General features: G+C 28.3%; 3 protein-coding genes across 3 annotated transcripts; 2 read left to right on the top strand and 1 right to left on the bottom strand.

Moving 5' to 3' along the window:
- Positions 1-5,328: 5,328 nt before the first annotated feature.
- Positions 5,329-5,721, top strand: LOC113374928 (argininosuccinate lyase-like). Its single transcript, XM_026614889.1, has 2 exons — positions 5,329-5,510; positions 5,574-5,721. The coding sequence occupies exons 1-2, from the start codon at positions 5,329-5,331 to the stop codon at positions 5,719-5,721; spliced, it is 330 nt and encodes a 109-aa protein (XP_026470674.1).
- A 176-nt stretch (positions 5,722-5,897) lies between these two features.
- On the top strand, positions 5,898-8,527 carry LOC113374927 (dynein regulatory complex protein 8-like). The gene is made up of 6 exons (XM_026614888.1): positions 5,898-5,928; positions 6,114-6,227; positions 6,630-6,753; positions 7,737-7,863; positions 8,261-8,344; positions 8,417-8,527. Exons 1-6 carry the CDS (start codon positions 5,898-5,900, stop codon positions 8,525-8,527), a joined length of 591 nt encoding a protein of 196 aa, XP_026470673.1.
- Positions 8,528-11,059: 2,532 nt separating this feature from the next.
- On the bottom strand, positions 11,060-16,071 carry LOC113374926 (serine/threonine-protein kinase tousled-like 2). The gene is made up of 10 exons (XM_026614887.1): positions 15,688-16,071; positions 15,207-15,347; positions 14,944-15,078; positions 14,667-14,872; positions 14,223-14,478; positions 13,380-13,675; positions 13,044-13,191; positions 12,673-12,923; positions 12,203-12,422; positions 11,060-11,823 (listed from the first exon to the last, which is right to left on the bottom strand). Exons 1-10 carry the CDS (start codon positions 16,069-16,071, stop codon positions 11,596-11,598), a joined length of 2,265 nt encoding a protein of 754 aa, XP_026470672.1. The 3' UTR covers positions 11,060-11,595.
- Between the last annotated feature and the right edge of the window lie 48 nt (positions 16,072-16,119).

Raw genomic sequence — 16,119 nt, 5'->3', positions numbered from 1 at the left:
CTGTCTGAAATAGTTTTCTTTTTATTTATTGTTTTCTCGGCGTTTCAAGTCATTCTGAATCGTTTGAGACCAAATTTGAACTAGTGGTGCATGGTATTTTGCCCTAAGGTAAATTGCTGGAAATTCCCGTATCAAAAATTAATATTTCTAAAAAGATTCATATTTTTTTAGAACTCGATTTTTAATATTATTAATATTTTTGGAATAAATTTACTTAATTTTGAATTATTCAAATCGGACTCAACAATTGAGTTTCAAAGCACCGATTTCAAAAATTTAAAAGCCGTTCTATGAAACTGGTAAAGGACACGCGTTGCTTTTTTATAATTAGTAGAAAAGTACAAAGTTTTTGATCGACTTTTTTGCAAGAGCTTCTAAACTGATTTTGAATATTAGCAAACCGTTTGGAAGATATCAGCGAGGCATTTCATAGTTGTTGAATTTTTATATGTTAATATTTTGATTAATCTTTTCGTGTTGAAGTTGACGTCAGAGTTGATAGTTCTAACAAATATTATAGGCCTAAATCTAAATTCTTAGGGGCCCATTCTGCCGTAAAATAGACCAATGTTTCGTAGGGACTTTGTTACATTGCGTTTCTTATACAAAATGGTACTAAATATTGTCAAAATGCGATGTATTTGCTGTGCGATCAGGCACACAATATACACATGAAATGCAACTTTACTCATATGTTATTAAGCCACATTACAAAGATGCACTTATGATAAGATTGCGCGATTGACATTCGTGCGTGTTTTACGTTAGGTTTTTTTTTATCTAAAACGCCTGATGACTGCACCTGAACCACATGGCAATTTGACAGTAATTAGTATCATTTTGTATGAGAAGCTTTACGTAACATAGCATTTACGTAACATTGGTCCATTTTACGGCAGAATCGGCTCCCTATTATTAATGTCGATTATTTATACATATCGGGTTTTGCGTCTATATGGTACAAAACAAAGTAATGTCAAGTTCTTCCCATACAATACTTATTGTAAGCTAGTTCTATACATGAACGGAGCGAATTTTACTGACGTCATTGATCTCTGTCCAAGTCTTTCTATACACCCCTTTCATATTTTTTTCTAAACTCATAGAGAGTATATTTTTATTTTTATTTATTTATTTACATATATACATTATTTTCATATCTCAGTCAGACAGAGGTGCCTGGTATGAGAGATTATGAAAAACAGTTTTCATATAATATTTACATTTCATTTGACTATAATATCTATTCATTAATATAATATCTATATATAACTCTTCAGTCTTCTTTTTCTTCAATTTCATATAGTACTTCTTTATTTTTCTTTTAAAATTATCATTATCATTGGTCATCTTAATATAGTCTGGCAATTCGTTATATATTTGGTAGCACTCCATATGACATTTTCTCTCAAATTCTTTTTTCTATTGCGTTCAATGTGAAAATTGTTGTGTTGTCTCGTGTAGTGTTCATGTATATCTTGATTTGTGTCTATTGTTGCACTTGTTTTAATTCGGTTAAATTTCATTTTGTGTATTAGTTTGCATTTCTCTATTTTAATTATGTTATTTAGTGAATGATTATTTGTTTCTCTCTGCAAGTATTTGGTGGGTGTTAGATGTGGTAAATTATATGCTATTTTTATGGCTTTATTCATTATTCTCTGTATGTCATTTAGGTTTGCTTTAGTTGTTTGGCTCCATGTTGTTATGCCATATAAAATTATAGGTATTATTTGCGTTTTAAGAATTAGTATTTTATTTTTTTTGCCGAAAGAGTGGATCCTTTTCAATGCCCCTGTTAATGTTCCTATCTTTCTTTTTATTTTGTTTATATGGTCTGTCCATGTCAGTTTTTCATTTATTATCAGTCCTAAGTATTTTATGCTTTCCACTTCCTCTATTGCTCTATTATTTACTTCAATTTTTAGTTTAGTGTTCTCAGTATTTTTTCTATGTTTGAAATATATGTATTTGTTTTATCTATGTTAATTGTTAGTTTATTTTCAGTTAGCCACTCGGTGTATATTTTCATGTCCGTGTTTATAATATCTTCGAGTCTTTTTTTATCCTTATCCGCATATACTATCGCTGTATCGTCTGCATATAATATGTATCTTCCCTTTAATTTTGCGTCTTTAAGGTTATTGGTGTATAATAGATACAATAAAGGTCCTAATACAGAACCTTGTGGAACTCCACAGGTTATGTTACATCCTCCACTTGTGAAATTTCCCACCTTCGTCCTTACCACTCTTTTCATGAGGAAATCTTTGATAATGCTGTAAGACAAACCCTCTACACCTAAATCTATTAGTTTATTAAGTAATATGCCATGATCTACTGTATCGAAAGCTTTTTGTAAATCAATAAAAATTGCAACTGTGTGCATATTTTCCTCAAGGTGCTGACTGATGGTATTAGTCAAATCTATTAGGGCACCTTGTGTATTTGATGAAGGGAGGAAACCATATTGATTTTTGTCAATTTTTTGAATGAGAAAATCAAGTAATCTTTTTTTTATTACTTTTTCATATATCTTGGAGAATGTGTTTGTTATTGTTATAGGTCTGTAGTTATTTGGATCTGTTTTGTTTCCTGTTTTGAAAATTGGTTTTATTGTAGCCATTTTAAGACACGATGGAAATACACCACATTCTATGTATCTATTCATTAAAACAGCAAGTAGTGGAGCTATTATATTTATTATTTTTTTAGTGATTCTTGCTGTTATCTTGTCTTCGCCAGGTGCAGCGTTATTTTTCAGATTTTCAACAATTTTTTTTATTTCTTTCTCATCTGTTAATTCAAAAATTTGGATTTTGTTTTTAGGTCTGTGTATTGATGGTTTATAGTTGCAATGATCCATTTTCTTTTGTAGTTTCATACCTATTTCAGCAAAATGTTTGTTGAGATACTCCGCAATGTCTTCCTTTTCTGTAAGAAATATATTTTATCTTTATGCTGTATTTTTTCAATATTTTCTTTATATTCATTTTTATTTTTTCCTCCTCCTAATGTTTTATTTATTAGTTCCCATATTTTTCGAGAGTCACTTTCACATTTTTTTGTTTCTTCTGAATAGTATTGTCTTTTTGCTTTGTAGATCATATTTTTTATATCTTTTTTTATATTATTATATTTCATTTTTATGGCATTATGTTTGCTTACTTCATTTATATTGCATTTCTTTAAATTATTGTAGAATTTGTTTCTGTATTTCATTAAGTTAATAATTTCTTCTGTTATCCAGGTATCTTCTCTGGCTCTTATTGTTTCTTTGATTTTATTTTCTTTTGCTGCATCTTGTATAATTTTTATTAAATCCTCTAATTGGTCCACTATTTTAGAGTCTAACTTACAAGTTATTGTCTTTTCTAATCCTTCTAAATCTATGCTATATCTAATTATTTTATGCATTTTTGGTTTGATTCTCGGCGTATTTTGTATAAATACTGTTATCATTTTGTGATCAGATATTTCTGTGTCTTCTATTTCTATATTAATCTTCTTTTTATAATTTGATATAACATGGTCAATTATTGATTTAGTGTTTTGAGTCTTCCTTGTGGCGTATTGGCTATCTATATTATTTATTATTTTGTATCCTGATGATTCTATAATATCTTTGTAACAATTTGATATATTATTGTTTGGAATTATATCTAAATTCATATCACCTATTATTATTGTATTTTTACCGTTTTCTTCCATTTTTTTTCTATTAAATTTATCAGATCTTGTTTATTATTATTCGGAGGGTTGTAAATAACAATAAACTTTATAACAGGGTTCATATTTGTTACTTCTATTTCCAGGAGGTTTATATTATTTTTATTATTATTTTCTATGACAGTACAGTTTAGTTCATTTCTTACAAATATCGCTATTCCTCCTCCTCTTTTCTTTTCTCTGCAGTTGTAAAAACCTCTAAAATTTTTTAAATTAAAGTATCCTTCTTCTTCTTGGTATATCCAAGTTTCTGTTAATATTAAAATTTGGCAATTTTCATTTTTATGCATAATTATTTCTAAGTCATCTATTTTATTTCTTAAGCTTCTTATATTGAAATACTTAATCTCTATTTTCTTGTTATTGCTATTATATTTATTCATTTTCTTGAATTTGTCCATTGTAATTCGTCGACATTCTTACCATTTTGGCTCTGTGTTGATAACATGAACATTCCGTTTCATTTGCATTATGCACCGTATTAAAATTTGATTTGTATTTTACATTGGCATTTGTGCAGTTTATGCATTTCTTAGATTTGCTCTTACAATCTCTTGTGTTATGCTCATCCGCACAGTTTGCACAGAACGTCTTGTTTTTGCATTCTACTGCCCTGTGTCCATATGCCTGACAGTTATAACATCTTTTTATGTTTAAATCTTCTATTATATGAGCTGTCCTCCATCCTAGATTTACATTATTTTCTAACAATTTTTCGTATGTTTTGCCCGATGTTTCGATATATGTAATCCAATTTTCTGTTTTTCGTGATTTCCTTTGGTATATTAGTTTAATTTGATCTGTGTTATTTATATTGTAATTATATTCTATCATTTCATTTATCAATTCTGTGCCGTCCATATATTGCCTTGGAGCATTTGTTATAACAAGTCGCGGATTTCTTTGTTTCTTTATATATATTTCGTATTCGCTTCCAATTTTTGTATCATATGTTCTGCTAATGTTTTTGTTTCCTCAATTGTTGAGGCCTTAATTATTAACCCCCCGCTACTAATGTTGTTAATTGATCTTACTTTTGCTTTTACGTTTTTTGGATTTATGTTTTTCTCAATATAGTTTCTAGTTTCATAGCTGTTCTGTTTATTCTTTGGTTTTACAATTATTGGCGGCATATTTGGGTTTATTATGTCTTTATTTTTATAATTTTTATTATTATTATTTTCTGTGGCATTATTTTTACATATTGTAGCATAACTAGATCTTGCATCTTTAATTATTTTAATATCATTCTTTAAAGTTTTAAGCTCATTTACTATTTCTTTCAAATTACTTTCATGTGAATATCTTACCTCATTTTTTTTTGAGCATATGTCACAAAACCATTTTATATTGTTACTTGTGCTGATAACTTTATATTGTTCATTAGTAACTTTCGCACACTTTTTGTGGAACCAACCTTTGCATTCACCTTCACATCCAATAATGTTTTTTCCATTAACATCAATATTACATATACTGCAACATTTTGGATCTTCTACATCTTCCGCCATCTTATCGATCCGATATTTCGGTTTATATGTTATACAAATTAGCAATAAATTGCAAAAAACGTTTTTAATTCAGATTTTTAAAAAAAAGATGATTGTTTGCCGTGGTGCTCTAACGACGGATATGTTGGCTACTGATTTGGCATATTATCTAACTGGTCGCGGTGTAGCATTTAGGGAAGCTCATAAGTTAACGGGCGAGGCAGTGGCAATGGCTGAAAATCTCCAGATTCCACTTCACCAATTGAGCTTGTCAGATTTACAACAAATTAGGTAATAATTATTATATTTTTCGTTCAGATGTATTTATTATAATTTTCGATGTTGTTTTTACAGTCCTGCTTTTGATACATCCGTATATAAAATTTGGGATTTTGAGCATAGTGTGGACCAGTACTCATCAATCGGAGGAACTGCAAAGTCCGCTGTATTGCAGCAGATTCAAGAATTACATTCGTGGGCTGAAAATACACAACAAAAATGAGAAAATTAACTAAATAAATCATTTTTTTTATGATAAACTAAATAAAAACTATATAAAAAATTAAATTAATAATTAAAATATCAGAAATTTGTATACATCAGTGAGAAAATATATTGCAATTGTTTTTTTTCTTGTCAATTATTATTCACATAAAATTATAATTTAATTTTGAAAAAATGGATGATGAAATTCAAGAAGAAATTCCTGGTAAATACAAACATTTTGTTACGAATTATTAATTCATTAAAATATAAAAACTAATTTATAGAAAATAGAGTACGTTAGTAAGTAGAGTAGAGTAGTTAAGTACTTATTTGTCGTTATTATGAATAAGAGTATATATCATTTTATTTAAATTATTTATCTAATTTTATTTATAAATCATTTTACAGTGATTCTTGCAAATGAGTTCGATCAAAGAGTGGCTAGTATATTTCTACCATTTGATAACTACGGTAATAAAACTGTTTCCATCACGGATTTACCACTTATTGTACGTGGTTTAGGTAACGTGTCAAAAATTATTATTAGAACTATAAAAAAATTCTTTCAGAAATATTTTATGCTGAAGTGAACAGTTTCGCTAAAGCAAAATGTGAATTATATATTGTTCAAACAGATAAATGGGACAAATCCGTTGCTATAAATTCAAACATGTGTAATCTAGTACATATATAAAATTTTTGAACCCTTTATAAATTTGGATAATTTCCCATATTTAATTATTTTAAGCAATGTGATAAATAAAAATATTAAAAGAATAATTTTAGAAAGAATGATAATTTTTTTTTCAACGAAGTTTCAACTCTTTTAGATAAGCTTTATATTTTCAAAACCAAAAAAATTAAAGCTTTATATACATATTTCATAATAAATATATTTGACCCGATTCATGGTTTTTACTTCAGGATGTGTTCCGACGGAAGAAGAATTGCAATTCATCGCAACAAAATGTACAGAACGTGAATTTCCGAACATTGTTCATTTGGCCCATTTCTTGCCATTCATGTTTGAAATGATATTACTTGGAAGGTATTGCAAGACTGCTGCTTAAAATAAATAATATTTTCAATTTTCTTTATGTATCTGTTATAATTTCAACTAAAAACGTAACTAGTTATTATTGGTATATTTTGTAACTTGAGTTGAGGCAAGTTACATGAACTTCCCGATATGTGTAAATAATCGACTTAAGCAATAAAAAATAAATTAATTTATGAGTATAATTGCCTGTAATTAGTATTATTGCCTGTAATAAATTAATTTATGAGTATAATTTCCTGTAATGAGTATTATTGCCTATAATTGAAAACGAACGAACACGTTAGCTCGGAGTATTTTCTATAAGCAAATTTTTACGAATCAATAATTTTTATAATTGAACCAGTTTCCGTAGGACTTCAATGGTTTAGTATGTTCATTAATACCAAGTATACTCTATCGTTATACCAAGTGAATAGTCTAATTTAAATTTTAACAAACGTCAAAAAAACTACTCATTTTCTCAAACTTTGATGAATTTTTAAAATTAAACTTTGACCATGATATATATCGCCAAAAAAAAGTTCCATAAAAATCGGCATAAATTTTTTTTTAACAGTTAATTACAAGAATATGGCTCGGTAGATTTTCTCCTAAAAGTAATCAGTATCATTCCAACCTCACCTAAAACTAATAAATATCATTCTCAACTAATATCTTTCGAACAGTTTTTGATTTTTAAAATTCGATTCGGTAGTATGAGCGAATCGGATTCTTTTATGAAAACATAAACTTCCCCTTCGGGAAGTTAAAATTCTACATTAATGCGATATTAATTTAAAAAATGTAAAAAAAATTAAATTGTATTATCATTTATTCCGCATAATAAGCAAAGTAACAGTAAATATGTTTTATATTTTATGTTATAAAAAAACTACAAACTACCAAAAAGGGTTAAATCCCATGTTTATAAAATTGTAATTTGTTACCGCCTTAAAGTTATTAATTTTGTTCTTTTTATACATGAAAAACAGATTCAAACCAGCTGCTCCAGAATTACTTTTGAGAGGATTTCAAGCAATAGACGTTGAAAATAAGGGCTACCTTACACCCGATTATTTAAAAAATTTGCTCACAACGCAAGGAGAAGTTTTATCAGAGGTAATACATGCATTTGCAACAGTGACGAAAAATGTCCATCAATGTTTTTTTACTAAAAAATACGGTTGTAATGGTTTTGTGATTACCCAAACTATCTAAGCCGTTTTCCAAAAGCATGGTAAATCGATACAAACAATTATGATTTCGATTTTTTGTGTAATTGAATAACATTGTCACAGAAAAGTTAAAAATATATGACATCAATATGAATCGAGTTGAATTATTTTGCCAAATTGATCGACATTACTGTAGAAGATAGGGTATGGAATAATGCTATAACGCTGTCTAATTGTTAATAATAAGTATAATAAATTTATACTTAAGTAATTTTAAACAACCAATTAAAAAAGTTTTCGTGCGAATATTGTTAATGGCATTTTTGTTTCATTCAAATTAGGAAGAAGTATCAGAATTTATGCGCATCGCCGTCGACCCAAGCACAGGAAACATTCCATTCGAATTCTGTGTCAGCAAACTAAAGGTAATTTTATCAAGCTATTTTAGTATTGGTCCAATGTCTTTAATCGTAACTGCTTCGATTTTGAATTTTCAGTTCATTCCTAAGCCATTAACTGATATTTACTATCTGGCAAAAGCCTCTATGGAAGAAAAACCAAAAACGAGACGGTACAGTACGTACAGGCAAAGTGTTATACAGCAATAAAGAGATTCATAAAAATTAGCATCCTCCATTAAATTTTTTGTATCTTGTTGAAAAGATGTGAATAAATAATATTCAGTATAAATAAATAATAAACAGTATAATTATGCTACATACACAATCATAACGCATTTAAATTAATTAATTTTAATTATTAACTATATAACCAAACCTTCCTATCTTTCGACTAAAAGGAATATTGATATTCTAGACCAGAAAAACACACTTAGATAACTTATTAGTTATTGACCAAAAAATAATCATAATTTCTCCCTACAACATATAGTTCCATATAAGCATAATCGCCTATTATATGATAATAGATGGGTTATTCCAATTTTATTAATAAGTAATAGCAAAGATTCATTTTGAATCCAGACAAATCGCAAAAAATCGAAACATTGCGGACAAAGACCTGATTCTGGAACAAATATTGCTTCTAGAAAGAAACGGATAGCCAGCCAGGTGGAAATATCCCAATGTACAAAAAAAAGTAAAAAAATTAAATAGTTACTTAACAAACAAAAAACCAAAATAATACCTTGCTGTCTTGATGAAATAATCACTTAGGTACTTACCTAGGGTGCTTATTGCCTGTCTTGAGCTTTCATTTATCACATGCAGATTGATCTGAATGTTTCATGTGTCCAGACTTGTTTATGTATCATAAAGCAAAAACTCAAAGAACTTATTCAGCAGCCAAAAATATTATTTGAATAGATCATCAAGATGTTGTTTTTGTGTTTCTAAAGCTGGTCCTAGTACATAATCTGGCATGAAGATTTGGTGCTATCAGTTTGAATCCTAAATATTATCCAATGTTGTAAAAGTGTGTACTACATGAAAAAAAGCATGTTCATATTGTCACAATTTAGTAAAATAATATATAATATATTAACAATATAAATGTTAATATTGAGATTTTATATAATACCTACATGAACAACCAAATATCTGATATTTCAGTTTGAACATTAAGTTCATCTCAATTTTCAATGTAACCTCTGAAGAATTTTCTTATATTGGACTGAACCAAAATAAAATTTAACTGAAATATGTGCTTCAAAATTTCAATTATTAACAATTGTTTCTTTAATTGGATTGTTTTTTAATGCCTTTTATAAAGCAGCAGTTACCTTTTGTTTGAATTGATATAAAAATGATAATAAAATAACATTTATGGAGAGTAGTATTGATAGATATAAAATATCAAACTTACCTATTTTAAAAATATCACATTTCTGAAAAACAATAATAAGGTTAAATCTAACATCACATAGTAATTTTGATAAATAGTTGAATAACTAAATTACAAATTTAGAAAAATGTACAAGGCAATATAAAGGATTTGTTGACAAAATTAATTTCATTATCAAAATATTTTAACATTTCTCAAAAATATGAGATATTAAAGACTTAATGTTGAGAAATATACTTTCATCAATTGTCAAAATTGATAATTTTAAGACTTGGGCAAAAAATTAATAGATAATTCAAATATCAAATAAACACATTTATAGCATATTGTTTATATAATAAGTCGATGTTTCTGTAATACAGATTCGTTGTAATGTTCATTACACATTCATGTATATAAAAAGAAAAAACGAAGCTTGCAAAATACAGAATTATTCATAACAGAAACTGTACCAAAAAAATATGGTATTTATAAATAAAACATTGTATAAAAATAATAAACTGGCTTTATAACAATTTATAAATATATAAATTAGCTAAGACTTGTGTGTGTATATATTATTTACTATAATTTAAAATCTTCAAATTAAATCATTTAGAATACTATATGAACTGCACTCTGATATATGCATAAAATTTTCTCAAATTTGGTATATTCGATCACAACATAAATAATTTTTAGTATGAGAAAATTTCATTTTTAATTAATAAAATTGTTTTCTAGTATTAAATATATACACACGCACAACTAGAAGATTATAATATTTAATTAAAATCAGATAAATGCTGTAATGACATTGAATTTAAATTAAAGCAACGATATTCTTTGCTATCACCTGAAACATTATTGAAAATTATCAGCATGAAAACTAATTGATTTTATCCTTGTCCCTTTTGTAAAATAAATAAAAAATGATATCATACACTGTCTGTAGAGGAACAATATATTACGCAATCACTATTGTTATGATAATAAAATACATATGAACAGTGAATTTAATAAGTTACACATTGGATTGATTCTTTTAGATTGAAATATTTTATTTAAAGTTTGTGTTTTAATTCATCTTTAGACATATATACTGATCAATTATCAAAATTATTTATATGTAGTAAGAAAATTTGTTTAATTGAAGTTTATTATTAGCTTTGATAAATAATTTAACTTGATCACTGTCTCAATTAAAATCTATGCCAATATCTTTCCTTCATTCTGATTTCTACAATTTTTATAGGTTATTGTAATAAACAAATTTACACTTTTTATAACAATTAAATTAAGAAGAGTTTATTATATTTGAAACTGCAATTTAATATAACTACATAATGAAAAAATCACTGATCATAACAATTATAAAGTCTTTTCTTTATTTCATGTTTAAATTAATTAATATTAAGCAAGCACACTATGGTTGAGCGTTTTTCTTAGTTATATTACTATTCCACAGAGTCCTCAAATATAAATAATTCATTCACTCAAACACATCTTCAGGATATGATAAAGATATCAATCTTTCTCTGTTCCTTAATATGAACTTACAATATTCCAAAAGTTAGTCACTGCAAAATGAGATGTAAACATTACATTTCATCAGTAAAGCAACGCTATATTGATTATCACAATTTTTTCAACATAAGCTATCATTTCAGACAGCCTTCTAATAAAAACAGGAACAAATTTTGTCGATTTGATAAAACACCACCGCACACCAATATTCATAGCACTAGTATCCATTTCATTAGTTTTATTAAAGAATCACAAAAATCGCACTTTCAGCTAAATGTACTCCACATACATTATAACAGTATGATAACAAGTTGACACTACTTTTGGGAGAATTTTATGACTATCAGCAATGAATCCCTTTCGACTTCTAAGATGAACTCGAAGCATTCATGTTGCCAAACATTCCCGCATTGAAAGTAGTTTGTCCATGTTGCAAGCTCTGTTGAGCTTGCGCTTGGGCCTGCTGCGCTTGTTGTGAAACTTGTGCCTGTCGTCCATGCTTTGGCACTGGTGGTTGCAGATATTCATGTCTTGATAATGACAGCACATCCATCCTACTCTCTTTACTATATGATAAACAACCCCGAATAAAACTCTGAAAAGTTAAAAGCCAATAATTATAATAATTTTATATATATGATTTCAATTTGCAGAACTAAAAGCTTCAATTTGTTCTCAGAACTCATTTGATTTTTCATTTGTAAATATTTTTTATATTTTATTTTTATGTTTATAAAAATTGTTTGAATTGAAAGTGCTCGAGTCAAAGACTCTTAAATAATGAATATTTATATATTTATAACAAAGGCATTATCTAATTCTAGTTCTAAGTCAACTGTTAGTATTAGTTCCAATATTAGAATATTAATATTCTTCAACTGGATAATGCCCAAAAATCAAAGCTGTTGTACTAAAGTCTAATATATGTTAATGACAAATGTATTATTTTATGGTTTATCAATAGAGATGTCTACCTTTGCTTCTTGCGTCACAGTGGGTTTGTTTGCAAATTGAACATCAGTCGCCTTAAGTATAGTATTTTCTTCTAAAATTGTAGCTTGTGATTGATTGTGTCCAAATGGCTTCTTTCCATAAAGACATTGATAAAATATTACACCTACACTCCAGACGTCGACCTTTGATGATATTTTAGGAGGATTTTTGCCAACAACAAAACATTCAGGAGGTAAATACCTGGGAAACAAACATGTTTGATAAGGTAATTGATAAAATTGCACTTTATCTACAAATAAAGATTAAAATTATTTAAATAATAATAAAATAATAATAAATCGTTTAAATCATATTCATGTGTTTTTCAACAAGTTGTATTCAATATTTAATGAAAAATGTTAGAAATAAAACGTTTTTCAATAACTAGAATAAATGGTTGTTAAAAAATAAAAAAAGAGTATTTGTAATTAGTTCTGATTAGTTAATTTACCAGTATGTTCCAGCTCCTTGAGATGTTAGATCCATCCCATGATCTGGATTGTAATTTTCTTCATCCATGACTTTAGATAAACCAAAATCAGTAATTTTGATTTCACCACAGACATTACCTTCCGTTAATAGAATGTTTCCAGGTTTTAAATCATAATGTATTACAGGCGGCTTGATTTCATTCAAATATTTTAATGCCGAAACTACTTGCATGACTATTGATCGAGCTTCCCTTTCTGGTATAGTCTTGTGCTATAAATATTTGTTTTTTAATAAGTTAGATAATTTTTCTTAATATAAAAATTTATGCTATTAATATAACTATAATTTTATTAATAGCATAATAGATATCAAATGCGTTTTCTTACAAACCTGTTTCAAATAAAAATCTAAATCATGACCATCACAGTATTCCAACACAGTACAAAATGAATTGGCATCTATTTCAAAAACATCATATAATTTAACAACCCTTGGATGATCTAAGGCCTTATGAATATTATATTCCCGAAGTGCATGCCTGTAAATAATTCACATATATAACAGCACATATTTATAATTGATAAAAAATAAAAAATGTTATACAAAAAAAATTATATATAGTTATCATTGTATCAAAACATCAAAATCAGATTGTAATACAAAGATGAGTTAAATTACTTGATTAGCTCAATTGCAATTAAAATCATATTGTTCATGAAGACTCACTTTATGTAATTGGCTTTCTTATCTTCCTTCCAGTCTTTATTCAATTGGTGAACTTTACATGCAACATATCTTTGTTCTTTAAGGTCAAATGCTTTGTGTACTTCTGAAAATCCACCTTTTCCTAATAACATCAACAATAAATATCTTTCATTGAGTACGGGATGAGAGTTGAAACGCGATTGATCTTCATTATGAATACGCTTGAGTTCACGAATGTGTAAATTTCTTTCTCTTTCCAACTTTTCCATTTCTAATTGAAGATCAGCATCTTCTTTTTTGAGAGCACTTTGTCTTAACTAAAATAATAAGGATTTTACATAAATTTTAAACATTTTTGTAGCCAATTAAAATTAAGTGAATAGACAGAAAGTTTCAATTTTCGCTTCTAGCTCAATACAGAATACATGTATATATTTCATATATAAAGAATATTTATTTACTATCAAATGTTGTGATTTATAATTCTTACTTTAAGTGCATAATTGAAACAAAATTACATTTAAAAAATTCATGAGTGAAAATTATAATAGTTTAATATTCTACAAGATATGAAAAGATAAGTACACTAAAAAATCTGTAATAAATATACTGAAATTTGACTTGCATGTTGAAATCTATCGCATTAAGTTATGAAAAAATATAATTCATGATAAATTAGTATTCATAAATCATAAAATTTCAAGCCCTATTTAATATTATTTATGCAGCAAATAATGCTGATTATTTTGATGATTGCAGTAGAAATGAATCTGGTAATTTATTATGCATTTATCTGGGATATGAATCATGTTACAAATATTCAAAACATAAATATATAGATGTGGAATTTACCGCGCGACTCACTTTGAGGATCTCATCGCTTTCATAATATTCCTGCCAAGAGAATCCTCCTGGTACAGGGTCTGGTTTCAGAAATTGATTTTGTGACTGAGATTCACTACCATTTAATAATCCTGCGGAGGTTTGTTGTAAATTTGCTGCAGTTGTAGATGAATTATGTCTCTTTCGACTAGTGTCAGTATTTGGAGGTCGCTTTTTTGACAATAATTTCTTTTGCCTATCTATTTCTTCCCGCTCTGCCGTTATTTCTTCTTGCCGCCTGCATTTTTTTAAATAGATTAGTTTTAGTAAAATGTATGTGTTAATTTAAATTTTATGCAATATTAAATTAACTGCTCATGTAATTGTATATATGGAGCCTCAAAAATAAAGTGTTCTTCAAATAATATTCTAATATTTTGTTCAATCTTAAGATTTATGTAATCCTCATAAACGCTTTGAACTCACCTTTGCAATTCTTGAAAAGCATAGCCGTCCGTCCAGTTTTCTTGAAATGTAGCACCAACCCTTTGTGTCACAAATTGTCCTAACCTTAACCTGTTTTGCATGCACCTTTGTCTCGCTTCTTTCTTTTCTATATTTGACTTTTCTTTTAATAATTTTTTGACAACATCAACACATTTATTACTGTGCGACTTATGTTGTTCTAAAGCCTAAAAAAAATGAATGTATAAAAAAATTATTTGAAGATCTAGCTTTTCTACTATATAAATGCTATGCAAACCTTTTGCAGAGTTACAATTTGTTGTTTCTGCTCTTCTATGGTCCTATTCTGATCTTCAATTTTATTGTTACGAGCTTCCAAGTCCGTAGAAGTTTGCGTCTCAAATTCCTGTATTCGATGACAAGTTAAATCAGTCTGTAAAGGCAGGCAGATCATAATTAACAGTTAAACTTAAAAAAAATGAAGATTTTTGTAAAAGGCTGAATATATATAAATTAGAATTTAAATAACTATGTACTACAAACCAGAGAATGAAGTGATACCTGTATTAATTTGGGTGCCATTGGAGGCATTGCAGATACTGCAAGATTTGGGATAGATTGAGGCCGCCCAGGAGCAGATTTATAAAAATCTGGTGGTCCAGGAACTCCTGAAGGCAGCAACGGTTGCGGACTTGGAGGAAACTGCAATGACAAAAGAAAAATTGTAAATTATATAACATGATCAAAATGAAAAATAGACTAGGTAATAAATATGATCATATTAAAGTTTTTATAACTGGATTTCAATTTTTTGTTAAAATATATCACAATAAAATAGCGATATCGGACAATCGTCAATATTCTTTAAATGCTTGATGTTTTATTTATAAAAATGATATTGAAAATAGTATGAAAACTAGTAAATATATAAAGCTTATAGCGGTATATTTCCATTATTTCCAGTTAGTGTCATTTATAGAAAATCGTGATAGTAAGCAATTAATTAATTAAAAAAAGATCGATTTTTACACTCTTCGCTCACCATTGGATAGGCTTGTTGTGGCGAGGGACTCTTGGCGCCCGGCGTATGCTGCCTAATCGGACTGCTACCGGGATGTTTTTGGAAGTATTCGTTGATTTTCTTGTTATCATTATTTTGGCCCCTAGATCCTTTAGTGACTCCCGTTAGCGGCTGTCCGACCAGCGGTTGTGAGGCGATGGGGATAATGCCACCTGACACAACCAGAGGTCCTACAACGCCGCCCGCCGACGTCACAATAGAGTTAGAGTTTTGTGCTCCGCTGTCATCCAGCTTCCGCTTGCGTTTTCGCTCGCTAGGCGCTCGAGGCAGTTTTTCGGGCGTTAATTCGGCTTCCTTGTCGCTATGTGACGAGCCTGAAGTAATAATGGGAACATGTAGAAACATCATATATGTATATATATATATATATATATATATATATATATATATATA

The sequence above is a fragment of the Ctenocephalides felis genome, unplaced genomic scaffold (genome assembly GCF_003426905.1).
Source record: "Ctenocephalides felis isolate EL2017-DRISC unplaced genomic scaffold, ASM342690v1 CF-g0.4_SCAFFOLD_01886, whole genome shotgun sequence".
Taxonomy (NCBI): Eukaryota; Metazoa; Arthropoda; class Insecta; order Siphonaptera; family Pulicidae; genus Ctenocephalides; species Ctenocephalides felis.
Note: the sequence above shows the minus strand (reverse complement) of the source record. Positions and strands in the feature narration are given on the sequence as shown.